This window comes from Pan paniscus, chromosome 3, assembly GCF_029289425.2.
Source record: "Pan paniscus chromosome 3, NHGRI_mPanPan1-v2.0_pri, whole genome shotgun sequence".
NCBI classification, from domain to species: domain Eukaryota; kingdom Metazoa; phylum Chordata; class Mammalia; order Primates; family Hominidae; genus Pan; species Pan paniscus.
Window position 1 is genome coordinate 60,275,797 of NC_073252.2, and position 24,084 is coordinate 60,299,880.

Genomic DNA, 24,084 nt, shown 5'->3' on the forward strand with positions numbered 1-24,084 from the left:
TTTAGGGAGTTCCTTCAGACCCCCAATAAACTTGTTTGTGAAGGCCTGAGGGCTTTCTTCAGACCGCCAATAAAGCTTGTTTAATCTTAAACGGGTCCTGTTAAGAATGCCTTCCTTATCTTGTCATGCTTCAAGGCCCAGGAAAAGCCTAGCCAAAACTCTTGGTGGGCTTTTGTTACATTCCAGTCTTTGTATAAGGGCACTGCCTCTATGAGCTTTTAATATCTAAATTAACCACTCAGTGCTGAAACAGTTGTTATGGAGGCCTGTGTTAGCAATACCTGCCTGACACAATGGCACTGCAATTAAGGCACTTTTCACCTGACTCCAAAGTTCAGTAAATTTATTATGTATCTCAGAAAATTTTGCCTGAGGAAATGCTATAAAAGTAATTTTGCCAATAAAAAGTGCTAGCCTTATGTAATAAATGAACAGTACAAAATCCATAGTATTAAAATCTAATGCTGCTGGAGCTAGAGTAATGATAATACCACTAATATGTTAACCTATTGTTTGATTTGATTGATACTACACTTTGGTCAAAATCTAGTTTCCTCAAAATGGACAATGAGCAGCGTGTCTTCAGAAGGAAGTTAGTGGATATTCAGGGGATTCCCCTTTTCTAGAGCATTGCTGAAGAGTGGTTTCAAGTTGAATTGTTTGAGGCCTGACCAGATGATACTCTGATCTCTACCTATCCCAAATCTGGTAAGACATTTTCATTTGTTTGTACTCAATGATTTGATAGTGATCCATATGTGTAAACCCACTGATCTACAGATTATTAGTCAGGTCTAACTTGAAATTATTAAACATTTTTTGAGGAAACCCTGTGGTGGTTGCTGTGAGAGTGTCATCTTAAGTTAGACTAATTTACTTCCTATTCTGAAAGGCTACCAATTGAATAGAGAATATATCTGAGAGAAAAATTAATGTTGTTTTCTTGTTTTTCTTTTTAAATTCAAATAGAAATTATTAAAAGTGTATATATATATGTTTTGGATACATTAGAATATGTATATTCCATTATATACACACACATATCAGATATATTGGAATATACATATTCTATACATTTTGATATTTAAATATTTTGTTTATATATTTAAACAACTGCTGATTTCAGTATACAATCTCAGAAAAACTTAAGATGACTTATTAAGAATCAACAATTTTTATTTCTCCATATCTGCTATGACAGAATCTTCTGATTTACCCAGTGATAGTTGTACAGAGATATATCACAGATGAGGCTCTTTCTAGCCTTTTGTTCAGTTAAATTAATTTAGTTCACAATTAATCAACTGTTCCATAATTACCAAACCCCCTAAAGGCAACTTTCCTTTATATTCCTATTTAATTTCTTAAAGAAATACATTTCAAATAAACATATTGTGTACTGATTATTTTATATTATGTATATCAAAATTATTAAAAATATCAAAATTATTTTAAAGTAATGTGTAACAAGTCTCAGGAGGAAAGTCCTGAATTTGAGGGATGTTAATCTGCCAAAATTATGAACCTGTATGAGAACAAAGAGCTTCTTCTAGGAAGTAAACAATGCACAATACAGATTTTGGTACATGTAAAAAACAAACTTGTTTTGACAAAGCATCTTTATTTTCTTACTACTTACCTTGCCTTCTGAGTAGTTCACCAAACCCAAATTGTTTAAGACTAAAACTGCATTTCATTTCATTGTTGAAATAAGTGTTTAGAGAAGGGAAGTCAGTTACTGAGAATGTACATGTCCTTTTGTTTTTGCTATTTTTGGATATATTCAAAAGAAGAAAACCATTAAGATAATCTTTGAAAGGTACCATTATACAAATAGTTCATCTACAAGATACTCACTGAAGCTAAACTTTTTCTAGTATAGTAAAAGCTAAATGGCTACACATAGTTTATTTTTTATTTTTATTTTATTTTTCTCTGTGAACTCTGCAGAGAAGTATACACATAGTTTAACATTCTTTTTCGTAGGTTTTTGTCATTTTTTCCTTTACACATGGGTGTGAACATGTCTTAAAGTTTTAAAATTATTAATATATTAGTGCCTTATTAATATTGTTACAAAAGGTACAAGTTAACTATCTCCTTAGATGAGCTAAACCATGTGCTATTTTTTTCTCTACAAAGTCCACAAACTTTTTCATTACAAAGCATACAAAATAGCTAAATTGGTATTTCTTTCAATCAGACTTCAAGGGCCGCAATTTAAAACTTTCCCCAATAAGAGATAAAATGAGTTACATTGTACTTTGAAATTTAGGTCTCTCTCCTTCTCTCTCTTTTAACTCATGAATCATTGCTTAAGCCTAAACCAGATGAAGCAGCAAAATGTTCAATGTTGGTACTGATTTGGCTCATCTGTTTTTTAGTACTAAATCTGTCTGTGATAGGATTGGGGAGATTGCCTAGTACAGGTACTCATGATTTGGAGACAAGAAGGAGGAAGAGTTGACCACAAGAAAAGACCAAAAAGGGGGCCTAATGTGCTGTAGTATCTGGGTGCAATCCAAATGTGTATCTGCATATAGATCATTATTTAAAAATGTTGTCATGTGCATGGCTTAATCAAATGATTAACTAATTAACTTAATATTTTTGTTACTGCCTCCTATTATTTAATTTATCATTATACCTTTGGTAAAGAGGAAGAAAATGGGAACAGTTAAGGAGATACTTATTTCCTATATCTTATATTTCTTTTTTTTTTAGCAGTGCCTCAATAACCTTACTGTTGAATGTACAATTAAGTATACCACAGGCACATATGATTTAGATACATTTCTCAAATAACTGGTGAGACACAATATCATAATGGTCAGAGTATCTTGATCCACTCTACTCAATCAGAATCTATTGTCTTTTTTTTGTGAGTGGCACACTGGTCACTGCATGGAAAATTGCCAAGTTTTTTTCTTTTCCTTCTTTACCCTTTCACCAAATCTAGAACATTTTTACCTGAAATGCAATTCAATTCTAATAAACTTTTTGATATTAATAGGAAATTTACAAACTGATAGACATTGAAGTTGGCCACTTCCTCCACCCATTTTACCCCGGAGAGTACATTATCATTACTCACAACCTGTCTGTTTAATACTTCCTGTTTTACCTCCTTTTTGGGTCTTATTTGTATGATATTTTAATCACATTTTACACACACACAAAAATTATATGTATGTTCAAGATAAATAAGAGCCTGGACAACACAGTGAGGCCCCTTTCCTACAAAAAATTAAAAAGTTTACCTGGGAGTGATGGTGCACAACTTAGTCCCAACTACTCAGAAAGCTGAGATGGGAGAATTGCTTGAGTCCAGGAGGCTGAGGCTACAGTGAGCCATGATTCTGCCACTGCACTCCAGCCTGGGCAACAGAGTGAGACCCTATGTCAAAAAACAAAAACAAAAGATAGATAAGGATGGTTCCTAGGAAAGGGGAGAAGAAAGGGAGTGGAAATAAAGAATACATTTTTGTTTTAGATATTGTTACACAACTTCTCTACAGCCACTGATTATCTTATACTCTTTTCGACAGAAAAGTTTAAAGTTTTGTTAATATTTTCTTTCCTTAGGGATGACCTGGATCAGTGAAATATTGGATTTGATCTTTAACAATGGGGATGCAGAGAAATGTAAACGGGATGCAATATACAAGCGAGTGACTTTCATGGAACTTATAATTCCTGGACTCACAAATTATATTTTTTTAAATGTCTCTTTTCACTATAAGAGTAAATTCCCCCTTTTTTAAAAAGATATCTGGAGGAGTCATGACAGAAAATGACAAGCTTGGACAATTGAATCTTAAGCATCTGTAATAGAGGAGTCAGAATCTGACTGTGCCAATAATCATATTATATTCTTCCTCCATCCAAGGGTAATATCTGCATAAGAGAAGATTTTAATGTATGTAGCATGTTTTCTTTCAAAGATAGATGGAAGTTTTCAATGTTTAATTATTAGGTAATCATTATACAGACAAACTTCAATATTTGATTCAATATAGAATCATGTATACTACAAGTTATCTCATATTTACAAACTCAAGGAAAAGAGATATGGATATATGATCTTGCATTATTAAATTTAAAAAATAGCCATAAGCTTCATGGCCTAGTTCAATCTTATAATTCAAATATGGGAGAGCTGGAAAGGGATTTTGAAATCCTCTAGTGCAATTTTCTCATATCATAAATGATAAACAGAAGAATACAAATAAAAATTCTAGACATTACAACTCTTGACCTGTAGCTCTTTCTGCCTCATCAAGGTGTTCTATCTGAGGATTTTATAGCCACTTATGAAGATAATAGTCTTATGTTGCTCATAGGCATAAAAGAGTCTTCTCAGAGTTTATCATTTTTTAATCTCAGTGTAGATTTTAAGAGTATATGAAGTCATATAGCCATTTTAAGCCATATAGTGGGGTTTAGAAAATCTTAGATTATATTGTAAATCATATTTATAATTCTATGTTTACATGGTAGTTTGTTAACTTTTTGTGATTGTAGGTGTTGAGCAGTTGAAAAACATGCAGTCTCCTCGATTAGTGAAAACACACCTGCCTGTTCAACTTCTCCCTTCTTCATTTTGGAAGAATAACTGTAAGGTAGCAAATCTTAAAGAGATATAATTCTTATTTGTGTTGTAAATTTTTTTTACCAATTATGCAGAAACACAAGGTGAGGGGTTGCAACCTCTAGATAAGTAATTGCAAAATAATAATGTGGCTCCTATATCCCACAGATCAAAGTAACACCAGTGGACACCAATGTTGTAGCTAGGGGTTACACTCAATGCCCAAGCACTGAGAACCTATCAACTTTTCTCAACATGCCTGTCATTCTCTAAATCCTTTGACTCATTGTCAGTTGCTTTTAAACAATGGATATTCAAATAACTCCTGAACTGCTTCTTCATTATTTAGCATAATTGTAGTTTACAAATATGCATTTATAATTGGGTACAGGCTACAAATAATATAAGATTTTATATTTAAAAATTTATTTTAAACTTTTTAAAATAAATATTTTAATTCAAGTGTAGTATTTAGATAGAAAAGTCCATAAATCCTATGTATGCAGCTTGATGTATTTTAACAAAGTGAGTGTACCCATGAAATCAGCACCCAGATAAAAAATATAGAACATTGCTAGCACCCCAAAAGCTTTGTTCCTGCATACTTCTAGTCAGTAACCCTTATCTTCAAAGATAACCACTATCCTGAATGTTTTCATGCATTACTTTGCCTTTTTTTGTCTGTAATTGTAGAGTATATACTCTTGAATATTTGACTTCTTCCATTCAACATAATATTTGTGAGATCTATCACTGTTGTGCTTGCTATTTTATTTTTGTTTTGTTTCCTTTGATGAAGCCTGTTGGATCCCAAGATGGGAGCAAAAAGCTGCTAGTTAGATATGCAAAATCTTGTTCCCCATTCAGACCTACTGAATCAAATATTATGGAGATGGGACTCAGAAATCTGAGTTTTAACAGGGCCCCCATGTGAAATTGATTCATTCTAACATTTGAAAACCTATGATTGACTGAAACCATTCCATTATATGTATGTGAATATTCCACAAGTTACTTATCCATGTGTATTAGTCTGTTTTCATGCTGCTCATAAAGACATACTAGAGACTGGGTAATTTACAAAGAAAAAGAGGTTTAATGGACTCACAGTTCCATGTGGCTGGGGATGCCTCACAATTATTGTGGAAGGTAAAAGACACGTCTTACATGGTGGTAGACAAGAGAGAATGAGAGAGCTTGTGTAGGGACTCTCCCCTTTATAAAACCATCAGATCTTGTGAGATTTAGTCACTATCATGAAAACAGCATGAGAAAGACATGCCCCCATGATTCAATTACCCCCAACTAGGTCCCTCCCATAGCATGTGAGAATTATGGGAGCTACAATTCAAGATGAGCTTTGGATGGGGACACTCTCCCCAGAGCCAAATCACATCATTCTGCCCCAGCCTCTCCCAAATCTCATGTCCTCACATTTCAAAACTGATTATGCCTTCCTAACAGTTCCCCAAAGTCTTAACTCATTTCAGCATTTACTTAAAGGTCCACAGTCCAAAGTCTGATCTGAGACAAGGAAAGGCCCTTTCACCTATGAGCCTGTAAAATCAAAAGCAAGTTAGTTACTTCTTACATACAATGGGGGTACAGGCATTGGGTAAATACAGCCGTCCCAAATGGGAGAAATTGACTAAACAAATAGGCTACAGGCCCCATTCAAGTACAAAATTCAGTGGGGCAGTCAAATCTTAAAGCTTCAAAATTATCTCCTTTAACTCCATGTCACACATCCAGGTCACAGTGATGCAAGAGGTGGGTTCCCATGGTCTTGGGCAGCTCTGTCTCTGGGTTTGCAGGATAGAGCCTCCCTCTCAGCTGCTTTCATAGTCTGGCTAGGGAGTTTCTGTGGCTTTTACAGGTACAAGGTGCAATCTGTCTGTGGATCTATCATTCTGGCATCTGGAGGATGGTGGCCCTGTTCTCACAGATCCATTAGGTAGTGCCCCAGTGGGGACTCAGTGTGGGGGCTTCCACCCCACATTTCCTTTCCTCACTGCCCTAGCAGAGGTTCTCCATGAGGGACCTTCCCCTGCAGCAAACTTATTTCTGGACCCACCCAAGCATTTCCATACATCCTCTGAAACCCAGGTGAAGGTTTCCAAAACTCAATTCTTGACTTTTGTGCATCCACAGGCTCAATACCACATGGAGGCTGCCAAAGCTTGGGGCTTGCACTCACTGAAGCTACAGCCCAAGCTGTACCTTGACCCTTTTTAGCTATGGCTAGAGCAGCTAGGATGCAGGGCACCAAGTCCCTAGCCTGCAAACAGTAGGGGGCCTGGCCTGGCCCATGAAACCATTTTTTCCTCCTATGCATCTGGGCCTGTGATGGAAGGGACTTCCACAAAAGTCTCTGACATGCTCTGGAGACATTTTTCCCATTGTCTTGGTGATTAACATTTGGCTCCTCATTACTTATGCAAATTTCTGCATCTGGCTTGAATTTCTCCTTAGAAAATGTGTTTTTCTTTTTTCTACTGCATCATCAGGCTGCAAATTTTTCAAACTTTTATGCTGTGTTTGCTTTTGAAACTAAATGCTTTTAACAGCATCCAAGTCACTTCTTGATGCTTTACTGCTTAGAAATTACTTCCCCCAGATACCCTAAGTCATCTTTCTGAAGTTCAAAGTTACAAATTTCTAGGGCAGGGGAAAAATGCCAGCAGTCTATTTGCTAAAATGTAGGACATGTCACCTTTACTCCAGCTCCCAATAAGTTTCTCATCTCCATCTGAGACCACTTTAGCCTGGATTTCATTGTGTATATCATTGTCAGCATTTTTGTCAATGCCATTCAACAAGTCTCTAGGAAGTTCTAAACTTTCACCCATTTTCCTGTCTTCTTCTGGGCCCTCCAAACTTTTCCAATTTCTCCCTCTTACCCAGTTCCAAAGTCACCTCCACATTTTTGGGTATCTTTATAGCAGCACCCCACTCTACTGGTACCAATTTACTGTATTAATCTGTTTTCTCACTGCTCATAAAGACATATCCAGGACTGGGTAATTTATAAGGAAAAAGAGGTTTAATGGACTCACAATGCCATGTGACTGGAGAGGCCTCACGATCATGTCAGAAGGTTAAAGACACATCTTATATGGCAGCAGACAAGAGAGAATGAGAGCGCTTGTGTAGGGAAACTCCCATTTATAAAACCATCAGATCTTGTGAGACTTATTCACTACCATGAGAACAGCATGGGAAAGACCCACTTCCATAATTCAATTACCTCCCACAGGGTCTCTCCCACAACACAGGGGCATTATGGGAGCTACAATTCAAGATGAGATTCGGGTGAGGACACAGCCAAACCATATCATCATGGTACTATTGATGTGAAGTTGGATTGTTGCTAGTTTTCAGTAATTAAAACAGTGTTGCTATTCTCATTTTTATACAAGTCTTTTATTTCACATATACTCACAGATTTCTCTTGGTTATATATATATCTTGGGATAAAACTGCTGGATCTTAAGTTATGCATTTATCCAAATTAGGAGATATTTCCAAATGCTTTTCAAAACATATGCACCAGGTTTCACTTTGATCAGCATTGTATAACATTTGAAGTTATGCCACATCCTGGCCAACACAGAATATAGCTATAATATTTAATTTTAGCCATACTAGTAAATGTCTGGTGGCATTGCACTGTTGCTTTACTTTGTATTTCCCTAATGACTTATTAGATGAAGCCCCTTTACATGGCTTATTGACCATCCAGATGTCTTTTTTGAGATACCTATTTAAATCTTTTGCCTCTTTTCCTGTAGGGGGTACCTTCTCTTTATTATTAAGTGAGAAGTTCTCTATATATTCTGGATGTGAGAAGTTCTCTATATATTCTGGATGCAAATTCTTTGATGAGATGATTATATTTCTTATATCTTAACTTACTGTTTTATTTTTGTATTTTCACTTTTCTTTTTGTGATCGATATATATGGTTTTTCCTTTATGGTTAGGGCTTTTTATTTGTTTTTAAAAATGCCTACCCCAAATCATGAGATATTCTCCCTTCTGTTTACGTCTAGAGGCTTTATTGTTTTAGTTATTACCTTTAGAGCTAAATATCTGTACTTAATAAGGAGTGACAGTCTTTTTAAAAATTTCTAACAAAATAGTAATTCTGTGTCTCACTCTTTCTCCCTTGTACACATGCACAAGTCCATGTGTTATTTTCCAAATGTTTTCTGCTAGTGTAAAAGAAAAAATCTGAGACAAGTTAAATTTAACAGATTTTAATTGAGCAGAACAAATTTTATCAACCAGATAGAATTCGGGATCAAAAGTGGTTCAGAGGCTATATCCCACAAAATGGGCAGACAATATTTATAACCAAACCAATGGAAAAGGGATACAGAAACAGCTTAATAGGCTGCAGTTTGGCAGTTGCCTTATTTGGTCATAGTTTGCAGCTTTCAGTCTATGATTGGCTGACATTTCGTTGCTATGACTGGTTGAAATTCAGCAACTTGTTAGGAGAGTATACACTAAGGTTAGGTTGCAGGGTGTTTATGCATTAAGTGAGGTTACTGTTTGCTATGCATGGAGGTAGCTTTAGTTGAAGCTTAGTTCAATTTCACAATAATATATAGACATAAAAGTAATATTTACAATTTGATATTTTCTTCTAAAATCTTGCTAAACTTATTTAATAAATCTAATGGCTTTTTAATAAATTCAATTTAATTTTGTATATATATGCTCCTGCTGTCAGCAAATTCCTTTTGCCTAATCCGGGTACATTTCCCTCTTTTTCTTGCCTTAATAAACTGGATACAATGTCTACTATAATGTCAAATAGGAGTAGTGAGGGCAGACATCTTGTCTTACTCTTGATTTTATGAAAAGTGCATGCAATATTTCACTGTTAAGTATGATGGTATTACCTGTTTTATTTTTGTAGATACTTTTATTTGGCTGAGGAAATTCCTTTCCAAGGTTTTTATTAGGCATGCATCCTGGATTCAGTCTAATACTTTCTTGGTGTCCATTAAGATCCATCATACAGTTTACTGTCATTTTTTTCTTTTAATATGATGAATTACTGATTTTTTTTTTTTTTGAGATGGAGTCTCGCTCTGGAGTCCAGGCTGCACTCCAGGCAGCCTCCCGAGTAGCTGGGAATACAGGTGCATGCAACCATGTCTGGCTAACTTTTGTATTTTTTAATGGAGACAGGGTTTCACCATATTGGTCAGGCTGGTCTCAAACTCCTAACCTCAGGTCATCCATCCGCCTCTGCCTCCCAAAGTGCTGGGATTACAGGCATGAACCACCGCACTCAGTCGGATTTTTCAATGTTAAAACAACCTTGTATATGTTGAATTTTGTCTAATGCTTTTTCTCCATTAAGATCTATCATATGACTTTCCATTATTTTAGTCAATTAATATGATAAATTTCATCGGTTGATTTCCAAATGTTAAAATGACTTTGCATACCTTGTTTTTAGTTATGTGTATTATTATATTTTAATATATTCTTTGATTTTGTTATCTAGTTTAAAAATGCACCTTTGATCATGAATGATATTGATCCATAGTTCTATTTTTCTGTGATGTCTTTGTCATTGGCTGCAATGGCTTTGATATTAGGGTAGTTCTGGCCTCAGGAGTTGGAAAATATTTAAGTATTTGCTCTTCTTCAATTTTTCAGAAGTGTTTGGTTAAATCATTGTCATTTTAGTCTTAAATAATTTGTACCATTGAAGCCAGCTGAACCTGAAATTTTCTTTGTCTGAAAGGCTTTTTGTTTGTTTGTTTGTTTGTTTTTCTACGAAGTCACTGTAGTTAACAGAAATAGGAGCATTCTGCTTATGTTCCTTTCCTGACTTAATGTTTGGTATTTTGTGTCTTTCAAAAAAATTGATCTATTTTGTTTAAATTGTCAAATTTTTGTAATTAAAATTGTTTGCAATATTCCTTTAATATTTGTAAAATCTGTCCAGATGTCACCTTTCTCACTCTTCATGTATTTTTTAATTTTCTTTTAGAGATAAAATATCACTCTGTCACCCAGACTGGAGTATAGTAATATAAGCATAGCTCACTGCAGCCTCAAACTCCTGGGCTCCTGTGATCCTTCAGCCTCAGCCTCCTGAGTAGCCGGAACCACAGTCATGTGCCACCACATCTGGATAATTTTTTTAAAAATTTTATGTAGAGATGGGGTTTTACCGTGTTGCCCAGGTTGGTATTGAACCCCTGGCCTCAAGCAATCCTTCTGACTCCATCTCCCAAAATGCCGGGATTATGGACATGAGCCACTCCATGGCCGGCCCACTTTCTCAGTAATATTTTATCAGTTGCTTGGAGAAGTGTATTGAAATTTGACTATAAATTCTTTATTTCTCCTTTCAACTCTGTCTGTTTCAGTTTTTATAAGCAAAAGCAGTCAATAAGCATTTAATCAGTAATCATATATGGAAATGTTACTGTGTATCTACCAAATATTGTGACTGATATTATAAATACAAACATAAATAATACATTATCTGCCATCTAATTGAATTTTATTTAATTTCTACAAATACCATCAAGCTTCTTCTGCATGCCAGTCACTTCCGTGTACTCTACTGGGCAATGGTTAAAAAAGTCTGTGATCTTTGTCCTGTTTAGCATGCAGTCCTGTGGAATACCTTAAGTAGTATGAAAAAAACAGATCTATTTGAAGAATAATTACCTATCAGTAAGATAAAATAACTATCGGTAAGAAAAATAATTACCTATCAGTAAGAAAAATAATTCCTATCAGTAAGATATATTTGAAAAATAATTACCTATCAATAAGATACATTCTTTCTTATCTACCATTGCTTAATGTATTAGAAAATATTCTAAAACATTATGTAAAAAAGATTCTATTTGGCAAAGAAGTCTCATAGAGAAAAAAAATTGGTCAGCATCCTGAAGAAAGAGTAGGGACATTTTCACATATACAGGACATTTCACGGAGAGAAAACTGTGTATGCATAGGTTAAGAGATGTGAAACAGCAAGAGATATGTTAGAGATCTACAAATGGTTAAGTACAATGTGTAAAATGTAAAGTGGTGAAAATGAATATGGGAAGTAGACAATCACTAAGTCCCTACATTTGACAGAGATGTTTAGAGTACATCTTTACCCCAGCACCTTTAATAGAAAGAGGAAAATAGCTGTTCTTTTTCATTTGAAAACCTGATATTTTCATCATTATTATACAAAAAGTTTTTATACTTGTGATTATGTGTGACTTTCTTTTTTCCTTTCGAAGTCCAATTAAAAACAAGAGAGATAAGGGAGTAGACATGTAATTTATTATCTTAATTCCAGTATTAAAAATCTATAGAAGCCCCAGGAACCCATGGCTTGCTTTTAGGAAAGCTGAAAGATATCTTAATTTTTTTTTTCTTTTAAGAAATGGGGTCTTGCTTTGTCTATCACTCAGGCTGGAATGCTGTGGCATGATCATATTCACTGCAGCCTCAACTCCTGGGCTCAAATGATCATCCAGCCTCACCCCCCGGAGTAGCTGGGACTACAGGTGTCCCACACCATGCCTGGCTAATTTATTTTATTTGAAGAGACAATGTCATACTACGTTGGCCAGACTGGTCTGCACCTCCTGGCGTCAAGTTGTCTTCCTGCCTTGGCCTCCCAAAGTGCTGGGATTACAGGTATGAGCCACGGTGCCTGAGCAAGCACTGGAGGATAACTTTGAATAGTCTTCTTTTTACACTGAGGCTAGCAGAAACAGTTCCTACTAAGAAAGTTACAGGTGAGGATGATAGGTAAACAGTTGGCTTATTATCATAGTCTCTTGGAATTGAAATAAGAAGTAACTGGAAATGTTTGTAGGTTTACTATTTTCTCAAGAAGTTATGCCAGCAACAGTCTCAGCTCTTAGAGCTATATATTGAAGCTGTTGAAAAACCCTTTTTCAGCCACTCCCTTTTAATCCAAATCCTTGTCTCAGACTATGAGAACTATTAACAGTAACTTGGGAATATAAAGTTTCCTATTTTCTTTGCCCATCACTTGGGGATGAAGGAAGTTAGATGGAAGATGTTAGATGGAAGATGTTAGATGGAAGATGGCTTCTTCCTGAATGCACACTCCCTTAGGAATATATTTATTTCATGGGTGGCTGAGTCCTCAGTATTATTAGGTATGCTTCAAGTGAGAAGTAGGTTTAATAGATTTTTGCCTGAGAACCGAACCTAATTACCAATGAGACATAACAATATCATTTTTGCCTTCAAGAAGACTTGAGGCAACATATGTAAATTAAATTACAATCTCAAACCAGTAATTGCAAGTACCAATGATTGTTATGTAACCACGATCATGGGTAGAATAAAGAAGTTTTAATCTTTTGTGACTCTGAGTTTATCCAAGTAATAATTTATTTTCAATGAAATATTGGGCATTTTTTCATCTTTTAAAAAATCACTTATCCTTTTTATTAGTAGTTTTAATAAATGATGCAGAAAAATATTCTGAATTTAAGCATAATATTAACTAAGTTTTTATTAACTTAATACTTATTATAATTCTTAGATTTGATTTCCCATGTTTCAAGAGATGCTCTTGCTGGGGTGGTGACACATGCCTGTAATCCTGCTATGGTGAGGCGTAGGCATAGGTAGGAGGATTGCTCAAGCCCAGGAGTTTGAGATCAGCTTGTGCATTATAAAGAGACCTCCCACTTAAAACATCAACAACAACAACAAAAAACAAAAACAAGATAGAGAGATGTTCTTTTCTTTTCTTTTTGAGAGATAAAGAAAAAGTAGGCATGTGAGAGATGAGAACTCTTCATGTTAAAACAACATACAATTGTTGAGTATCCTACATCAGGATATAGATATAAATGCCAAAATCAGGAAATAGAAAACAAGCATTCTGTTAAAGTCAGGAAAAGCTTAAAAACTATTAGACAATAGAAACAAAGTCCTGCTTTTTCAAATCTCTCCACAGATGATCTACGTGGCACGGAATGCCAAAGATGTGGCTGTGTCTTATTATTATTTCCACCAGATGGCAAAAATGCACCCAGATCCTGGAACTTGGGAGGAGTTCCTGGATAAATTCATGACTGGAAAGTGTGAGTCCTGTTCATCATTTAGTCATGGAGCTCTGTAATGAAAAGCCTTCTTTTGCAAAGAGATATAAATTTTAAATATGTTTTGTGTTTATTATAAACCAATTATGTACCCAGCACTCTACTAATGCATTAGGAAGACTACAGAGGAAGCAGAATATATTATTGTCTCTTTCCTTAAAGGACTTTTGTGTTATAAGTGACAGACAGATACTTCAGTCCCTGATCTCATCATTTTATTCACGATTAGTGACTATTGGCAATTTATTTAAGCATTTTCCTCTTGCTATCCATGACACTGCACAAGTAAATTTTATACATATTTTAAAATTCTTTCTTATCTATCATTTCTTTATTTTTATTATATAAAATGAGTTAAAGGTTTTTTTTCTCAAGAGTTTGTTCTTCTATCTCTGTATTCTCTTCCTCAGGGAAACATATTCACGTCCACAGTAATAACTCTACCTTTAATTCTCATTTAATATTCTGTATAAACTTTATCTTTCAGGCAGATACATATCAATATCTTTCATAGATTTACTCATACCATTCCTTGGACTAATTTTTTTGTCCATAGAATGTGATCCTTATTTTTATTATCAAAGTTCAACTCTTTATTTTAGATTCAAATGCACTCATTTTCCTCCACATCCTTTTCTTTCTTTATTTTTTTTTTTGGCTTAATAATTTCTTCATTATGATTTCAATCTCTCTGTCAAATTTCTTGTTCTGGTTGCTTATTATTTTCCTTATTTCTTTACATTCTCTGTATTTTATGGAATTCCTTGAACTTTCTTAAAAGAGCTATTTTGAAGTCTTTGTAAGACAATTCGTATATGTCCATTTCTTTAGGGTCAGTCACTGACAGATTATTTTGTCTGTTTGGTGATATCATGTTTTCCTGATTGTTCTTGATCCTTGCTGTCATGCAACAATATCATGCAACAATGTCTACACATTTGAACAGGTAGGTGCTTACTATAGTCTTTTCACACTGTCTTTATTTGGGAATGCCTGTTAACACTAAGTCTGTTCAGAGATTTTGGATGGGCCATCGGGCATGGACCCTAAGTACCAGTTGTTGCAGCATTAGTGAGTCCTAGTGTTGCAGTTATTATTTTAGCCAAGCACCATGCTTGGCTAAAAGAAGCATGTGCTACAGTTGTTTCAGCACTAGGGGCAAACTCTAAGCCTGGGGCCACGGTGCTGCAATTGTTGCAGCACTATGGGCGACCTCTAAGCCTGGGGCCACTGTGGCTGGCATGGTGCTTGGCTAAAATTCTGCGGCCACTAAGGCTAGCACAGCACTGAGGCATGTCCAAAACCCCATGGCCACTGAGGTCTGCCCGCCACTAAGGGCTATCCAGAGCCCAAGGCTGCTGTAGTTGGCTGGTGGTGATAAAGACTGAAGATTGAGTCTACCTCACAGGGGATACAGGTTCCGACCTGGTGTGGGGGCAGGTCTAGAGGCTCAGTCTGCAGGCACTGGCCTGGAGTCTGAGCCCGTAGGGTTCTACCTAGTGCTTTATTTTACTGTGGCATCCAAGACAAAGTCCTAACTTACTTGCTTCTCTTTCACCCAAGTACACTGTATCTCTCTCCATTTTGTGTTGCCTGGAGGGGGAAAAGGAATGACACGGATAATGCAAAACTTTTATTTCTACTCTCGTCAATGTATCTTTTATTATTATTGTGCTATAATTAGGTAATGTGGTCTCTCACCTGATTTTATTAGCTCTTATGGAGGTACTTTTGTGTGTAAAGAGTTGTTCAAATTGATATTTCTGCAAGGGCATGATCACCAAAGAGTCCTATGCTACCATCTTGCTCCACCCTCCTCTGAAGCCAATGCTTTCTTCTTTAATTGGTCTCTCTTGACTTGCGGTTAGGAGAAACCAGGCTGAACATCCAATATTTTGTTTAGAAATCTCCTCAGCTAAATATCTAAGTTTATTACTTACAAGTTACACTTCCCACAAAACACTAGAACACAATTTAGCCAACTTATTTTCCACTTTATAACAATTAATGACTTTCCTCCAATTTCCAATAACATGTTCCTCATTTGTCTGAAACCTCATCAGAGTATCTTTAACTTTTAAAGTATTTTGTTCAACATATTCCTACTAATATTCTGCTCATGATGACAGTTGTATCATGAGAGAAGTTTTCTTTATAAAATTCTTCTTTTGTTTTATAAGCCCTTATCATAATCATTCATAGCATCTATATTTCTACCAACCATCTCTTCAAGGCAATCTAAGATTTTTTTTCTAATATGTAACTCAAAGCTCTTCAACTTCTATTCATTATCTGATTCCGAAGCCCCTTCTACATTTTAGGTATTTATTACAAAAAAGTACCCCACTTCCCAGGATCAAAATCTATATTATTTTGATAAGGCTGTCATAACAAATTTCCACAGACTGGACTGGATCTGATGTTTTAAACAATAGCAATGTATTTTCTCACAGCTCTGAAGGGTAGAAGTCCAAGATCAGTATTTCATTAGGATTAGTTTCTTCTGAGGCTTTTCTTTTTGGCTTGTATATAACTGTTTTTCCCCCTATTTTCAAATGGTTAGTGAGTGTCTGTGTCCTAATTTTCTCATCCTGTAGAAACAATTGGATTAGGACCCATCTAATGCCTTAATTTTCACTTAATTATCTATTTAAAGACCCATCTCCAACTACAGTCACATTCTGAGGTACTGGGATTTAGGACTTCAACATATGAATTTTGAGAGAACAGAATTCATCTTATTATATAAGAATTTTGTTCCTTCCAAGGAGATTTTAAATTCATTGAGAATAGTGGTTATCTCATATACTTCTCTTATGCTTATCCCTTTCTTGAACTAATAGCTAATCAGTGTGTGAGCATTGATAATGATGATTTGGAATAACATATAACCATTATTTATTTTATGTATAGTGTAATTTTGCAAAAAAAAAAAAATCTTTCAATTTAGTGTGTTTTGGTTCCTGGTATGACCATGTGAAGGGCTGGTGGGAAAAGAAGAAAGATTATCGTATCCTTTACCTATTTTATGAAGACATGAAAGAGGTAAGAAGTAACTGCATTTTATTATTTATTTTTGAAAGAAAGAAAAGATTCATCTTCTTTGCATAATACTTTTGTTTCCTCTCTGTCTGTAAATATGACTAACTTACCATTCTTTCAATTGTAGCTTGAAAATGGATGTTTTACGCATCCACATCTTTCTAGCACCACTGCCTCCCACTCTACTTTAGACATCTAAATTTCTTTGGACAACCTCATCTTGCATTATCCATCCATAAAGAATAATATTTTAAAATTCTAAATCCTAACATGCCACTCCATGCTTCAAATCTCTTAATGGCTTTGGTCCCTACATAAAATATAAAATAATAATTAAGAGCACACATAGAGTGACATTCTTTCATCCCCATCTATTTCTACAACCTCTTCTTATGCCACCTTTCCTTAACTCACTGAGTGTACCTGAAAAAATTTATTTACTAATTTTCATTTAACCTTTTTTTATTCTTAAGATCTTTGTCATGTGAACTTTGTGAGTCATACTTGCATTCAAAACTGAAGTCTGTGTCAGGTAAAACTGTTATTGTAGTCTACCTTCCTTAATTTGCTTAAGGTTCAGCAGCCCTCACTCAGTCTCATCTTGGTCCCTTAGATTTCTCTAAATTCCTTTAAGATAGCTGTTACTCTCATTTATCTCTAATTTGATAAATCTGTTGTACATCTCAAGAGAAACCACCTGACTCAGCTAAGATATCTGCCTCTGGCGGCTTCCTTAGTCAAATTTTCATCATCTTCTGCATCCTCCTTAAACTACTTTGTACCTGTCACTCTGAATGACAGTGAGATACTGTATTAGTCAGTTTTTGCATCATGATAAATACCTGTGGCTGGGTAATTTATAAAGAAAAGAGGTTTATAAAGAAAAGAGGTTTAATTAGCTCGTGGTTTTGCAGGCTGTACAGAAAGCATGGTGCTGGCAACCTGCCTCTAGTGAGGGCCTTAGGAAGCTTACAATTATGGCTGAAGACGATGAAGACCCAGCATGTCACATGATGAAAGTGGGAGCAAGAGAGAGAGTGGGGAGGTACCACACACTTTTAAACAACTAGATCATTGGAGAACACACTCAATATTGTGAGGACAGAACCCAGCCATTCATGAGGCATCTGTTCCCATGATCCCAAACACCTTCCACCAGGCCCCACCTTCAACATTGGGGATTACATTTCAACATGAGATTCGGAAGAGACAAATATCCAAACTATGACATATCAGATGTTATTCTATTTATGGGTCAAGAAGCAACAAGAGGCCAGGCGCGGTGGCTCACGTCTGTAATCCCAGCACTTTGGGAGGCCGAGGTGGGCAGATCAGGAGGTCAGGAGATCCAGACCATCCTGGCTAACACGATGAAACCCTGACTCTACCAAAAATATTTTTAAAAAAATTAGCCGGGCGTGGTGGTGGGCGCCTGTAGTCCCAGCCACTCCGGAGGTTGAGGCAGGAGAATGGCGTGAACCCGGGAGGCGGAGCTTGCAGTGAGCTGAGATCACGCAACTGCACTCCAGCCTGGGAGGCAGAGAGAGACTCCGTCTCAAAAAAAAAAAAAAAAAAAAGAAGCAACAAGAAGTGTTTGGGTCTATAAGAGGGTAAGAATTATATTGAAAGAAAACTTTTCTACGTTGGGCCATTATAAGGTCTTCAAGCAAAGGAAGTTTAGTCTCCTCAAATATGAGAAGGGAATCTACATGTGCTGGAAGAGAACTTCATAATTACTGAAGGGTTTATGATTCTCTGTGTCATCAAATCAACAAATACTCACATTCTGAGCTTGAGCATTCCACCCTTCATCATTCTTAAATTTAACTTTCACATGTTAGACTTGGAACAACTGTGAATTTAACTTCTACAAATTAAGGTTTGTGTCTAATTTTCAACAATTGCAGCTCTGTGACTACAAGAAACAGATTTTTTAGGGCCATTCATAGAAACTCTCTGGTTCTGTTTCATTGAATTGACATGAGTCACTCAGGAAAGCTAAATCTCAGGTTGTCTTTCTGCTTGATCTTGCTAGGTAATTAAGGTTATGGCTTTATGCCTCAGTTTGATTTGAAAAACTGAGAAGAACACCCACCTGACAGGTAGCAGGGCACAAACTCTGTCTAGAATGTCATGTTTCATTGTATCTAATATGCCTTCTTATGTCCAGTCTGAAGCACAGAGAAGGGAAACCTTAAGAAATACATCAAACAAATATCTCTTATTCCTTGCTGTCTTTATCTCCCCCGCCATTCTTTAGGTTAGAAAATCGTCACACCAGTTAGAATGGCGATCATTAAAAAGTCAGGAAACAACAGGTGCTGGAGAGGATGTGGAGAAATAGGAACACCTGTAAACTGGTTCAACCATTGTGGAAGACAGTGTGGCAATTCCTCAAGGATCTAGAACTAGAAATACCATTTGACCTAGCCATCCCATTACTGGGTATATACCCAAAGGATTATAAATCATGCTGCTATAAAGACACGTGGACACGTATGTTTATTGTGGCACTATTCACAATAGCAAAGACTTGGAACCAACCCAAATGTCCATCAATGATAGACTGGATTAAGAAAATGTGGGGGAGGGGGGAGGGATAGCATTAGGAGATATACCTAATGTAAACGACGAGTTAATGGGTACAGCACATCAACATGGCACATGTATACATATGTAACAAACCTGCATGTTGTGTACATGTACCCTAGAACTTAAAGTATAATAAAAAAAGGTAAAGAGATTTTCAAATATAAAATTTCAAATATATATAAAAAAAGAAAATGGACAATACTTTATTTTACTTTCCATCTTATATACTCATACTATCAAATAATCTATGTAGGTATGAGAGGTAGAAAGAGAATCTTCTTTCCACTATAAGAGAATTCTTGAGATAGGTATCAATTCTTGATGTTAAATTTGCTTAATAAAGTAGATTAACAGATCTTAAAAATTAGACCTAATGATAATAACAGGGTGTTCTGTTACCATTGGTTATTCTAAAGGTGAATTCTATTTTTGAATTTGAAAGTTTGAGTATTAATGTAATCTTTTTCTTTGCAGTTTAAATATTTCTTTTAGCAGATGGTTTGCTTGGTATAATCAAGAATAGAATATGTCCTTAGAAAAGCAAAATTTAAAATGCACATAAAAATCTAAAATTATTTTATCTATTACTTTGTCATATGTAGAACCTTGGTAAATGCATTCTCTGCTTCATGACCAAATCTGCCTGAAATGATTATTTTTCTCTATAATTTCTTTATAATCCTAAGTGTGAAATTCAGAAGGTGTTAAAGTTTCTGGAGAAAGACAAGCCAGAAACAATTGTGGATAAAATCCTCCATCACAGCTCTTTTGATGTGATGAAGCAGAACTCTTGTACAAATTATACTACTATGGGAAAGAATGAGATGGACCATTATGTGTTTCCCTTCGTAAGGAAGGGTGAGGCCATCATATACTGGTTTCTGTACAGCTTGCTATTGTGATCATGGAGAGAGTAGATAACAGCAATATTGTAGGAAATGGAAAGAAATTTGGTATACTTGGGAGAGAAAAATGGAAAACTAAACAAAACAAAAAAATTTTAGAGGAAATAATCCGCGGCAAAGAAATTCTTTTTTCTCAGGAAGTCTAACATGTAAGACAAGCCTTCTAATGAGAAATATTTACTAAAAAGCATGTGTATCAATAAGCATGAGTGTTGGCACCCATTTCTATGTCAGAAGAATGCCCTTTGTCTGAATCATCTAGATACTCTCTACATTCCTTAAAAATTTTACTGTGTTAGGTAGCTAGCTTAAATAATGTTAGGCATACTAAATTAATAAAAGAGTGTCCACTCCTTGAATCTGTTGCTATGACTATGGTAAATTATTCATTCCTCATTAAAGAATCTCAGTGGCATAAAACCACACATTTCATTTCTCATTTCAGTAACATGTTGGTGGATACTAGTCACCTATGGCCACTGCACTGAGCTCTCCTGGGCTCAGCTTCCTGGATCTTCTCTTTCTGAAACCCAGGCTGAAATTGTAGCCCATATATGGATTATGCCCAATATCATGGTAGAGAGAAAGAGCAAGAGAGTCAATGAAACTTATATCTTTTGAAACTTCTTTTCAGATGTGGTGTATGTCACATATATTCAAAGTTCATTGGCCAAAGCATATTAGAAATCCAAGCTAAGTTAAGGAGGCAAGGAGGAATTGCACAACACATGATGGTGAACAGGGATGTAAAATCTTCTTATGGTAAAGAAGGGAGTAAATAATTGTTAGCAGTAAAAAAATTTAAGACATTTTTTGAGAGACAGGTGTTTTGGCTATAGGCTATAAAGGGTAATGGTAATTATAATGTGTTTTCATAGGTCTCAGATTTTTTTTTTTCATTTTAATTAGGAAGTATGCCATGGGTAAGTATTGCTGGGAATATCTGGATCTCGGCCAGGTACAATTTTGTCTTTCAGGAGATGTTTGGCGACTTCTGTAGACATTTTTGATTATCACAACTAGGAGGAGACTGTTGGCATTGCATAGAGGCTAGGAAAGCTGCTAAACATCCTACAATGCCCAAGTCAGTTCTCCCTTCCCCCAGCAAAGAATTGTCTGGCTCCAACTTTCAACAGTGAATATTTAAATCAATTAAGTAAAATGCCAAAGTTGAGAAACCCTGAGCCAGATTGACATAGATATTTAGACATTTTTCCCTCTTTTTTCCTACAACCAGGCTTCCAACTATATCTCTGCATTACCCTGTGATATATTCTATGAAAATGGCATTAATTTTTCTTATCAGATATTTATTGTAAATGCTATGTCCTATATCCTTCCTGTAAGGTTTTTGATAAGGATAACATTTTGAAGACTGGGAAATTCTGTGGTAAAAAAAAAAAAATGTTTAATTGCATTTAACCCAGCAATGTCCAATCTTACTTGACCATAAAACTTTTTTTTCATAAATTATCATTTGACATGGGGAAACATATATATATATATATGCTTATATGTATTTATACATATGTTTATATATTTATATACATTTATATATTTATATATGTGTGTGTGTGTATATATATATTTATTTTATTTTTATTTTTTTTGAAACAGAGTCTCGCTCTGCCCCCCAGACTGGAGTGCAGTGGTGTGATCTTGACTCACTGCAGCCACCACTCTTGGGTTCAAGTGATTCTTCTTCCTCAGCCTCCCAAATAATTGGGATTTAGGCACAAGCCACCACACCTGGCTAATTTTTGTATTTTTATTAGAGATGGGGTTTCACCATATTGACCAGGCTGGTCTCGAACTCCTGGCCTCATGTGATCTGCCGCCTCGGCCTCCCAAAGTGCTGGGATTACAGGTGTGAGCCACCACGCCCAGCCAGAAAACATAATTTTAAAAGGACTAAAAAGTCCTTTATATCTTTTGTTAAGAAAATTCTTGAAACCAAAGAATCAAGATTTTGAGATGTGTTTTTTTCCCAGTGACATTTCTATAAGCTATTTAAGGGATTGTTTATTTACACAGGATACTGAAAAAATCCATGGGAATTTTCTGAAGACTAACAAGGTCTAGAAGTATGGGAGTGGAAGTTTAGAATGAGAGATATGGCACCGATATGATGTCCAAAAGTTAAAGGGGTAAAAATAAAGGGTATAGTAATTCAAATTAAAACTTGTTTCAGAAGAAACATTTTACAGTAGTCTCAAATGTGTTATTTTATATTTCTTTTTAGGTGTTTCAGGAGACTGGAAGAATCAATTCACTGTAGCCCAGTATGAGAAATTTGAAGATTATGAAAAAAAAATGAAAGAGTCCACACTGCAGTTTCGGTCAGAAATCTAAGAAGTACCTGCTTTTTCTCAATCTCCTTTAGTTAGCACTTAATTTATAAGAAAAAAATCTTTCCTGTATTTGGTAAAGGAAAATTCAGTAGTGATGTATTTCTTATTTACCCACATTGTTTGTAATGGGATAATAAAAAAATTACAAAGTCTACATAGGAAAACCCAATAGTATCTCTATGATTTTAATTTCCTTCCACTCTGTTTTGGCTAGCCTTACAAATGAAAGTATAAAATGAAGTTTAAAATCTACAAAGTTACCCTATTTTTCAAATCTAATTCTGAATTGCTAGACTTGCCAAGAAGACATTTAGGCCAGTTTTCAAGATTAATGGATCAGAACAAAAAAAGGCTTAATTTCTCTCTGTTCTATGCTGAGAGTAATCCCAGCGTAATATAAGTTTGACAACATCTTTGTACAAGAAATTCACTGAAATTTATTGCCCTAGAATGGTTTACTATAGATTAAATTTTGAATAGTTTATTATTCATAGTGTTTTACTGTCATATTTTATAGGTTAATGATCTAAAATAACACCAAACAAGTAATCGGAAAATGTGTTGAATGAAGTATTGTTTGCATAGTAATGTGTTATCTACTGCCAGAGAGAAAAATCAGTTAGTTATAATGATATTAAAGTGATTAAAATGTATTAAATACCTCTTGTGCAGTAACCCTGAATGCAAAGAACTTTAAGTCAGGTGAGAGACAAAAAGACAACGTGGGGAAACTTTGTCCCTTCTGCTAAATTTTGCTGTGAACCTAAAACTGCTTTAAAAAAATGAGTCTCTCAAAAAAAAAAAACCAAAATAAAAATATATGCACAGAGAAATAATTATGACAGCTTACAAAACAGCCACAATACTAGCAGCTGACATTTACTGAGTACTTAAATTGTGCCGCAAACTATGCTATACAATTTACATAGCTTTAGTTCAACTGACATCCATTCAAGTCTTTAACATATATATTTTAATTTTTCCTAATTTTACTGAAAGTAAACTGACAGAGAGGGTAATAAATACCCAAGCACACATGTAAAATATTCAGTAAAAGCATGGAGAAAGAATAGTTTGATTTTTTATTTTATTTTTTTAAGAGACAAGGTCTCACTATGTTGCCCAAGCTGGAGTGCAGTGGCTATTCACAGGCATGATAATTTTGCCACTGCACCTGGCCTTTCTTCATAATGGGTTAAGAGTTTCAGGTACTCACTCTTATTCCCCTAAACCCTTAGTAGGTATCCTGTCTCTTTTATGTTCTCATATATCTGCCATTGCAGGTTAATCAGACCTTCTAATTTATAGCTAATTCAGATGTGACTACATTTAAAAAGACAGCTGAAAATCCTTCCTGACATGAAAATAGCAGATCTCATATCTTCTATGGGACTGTTTACTGCTGTAATCTAGCAATCTCCAAATCTTCTGAATTATTCACCATTGCAATAAAAAGTTTTGAGTACTCTCCAAAAA

At 35.3% G+C, this 24,084-nt stretch overlaps 1 protein-coding gene across 1 annotated transcript; it reads left to right on the top strand.

Moving 5' to 3' along the window:
- Positions 1-560: 560 nt before the first annotated feature.
- Positions 561-22,609, top strand: LOC129397680 (sulfotransferase 1 family member D1-like). The gene is given in 7 exon segments (XM_055112134.1): positions 561-708; positions 3,586-3,710; positions 4,524-4,622; positions 13,574-13,700; positions 16,669-16,764; positions 20,031-20,210; positions 22,500-22,609. Coding segments are annotated over 7 exon segments (885 nt in total).
- The last annotated feature ends 1,475 nt before the right edge of the window (positions 22,610-24,084 follow it).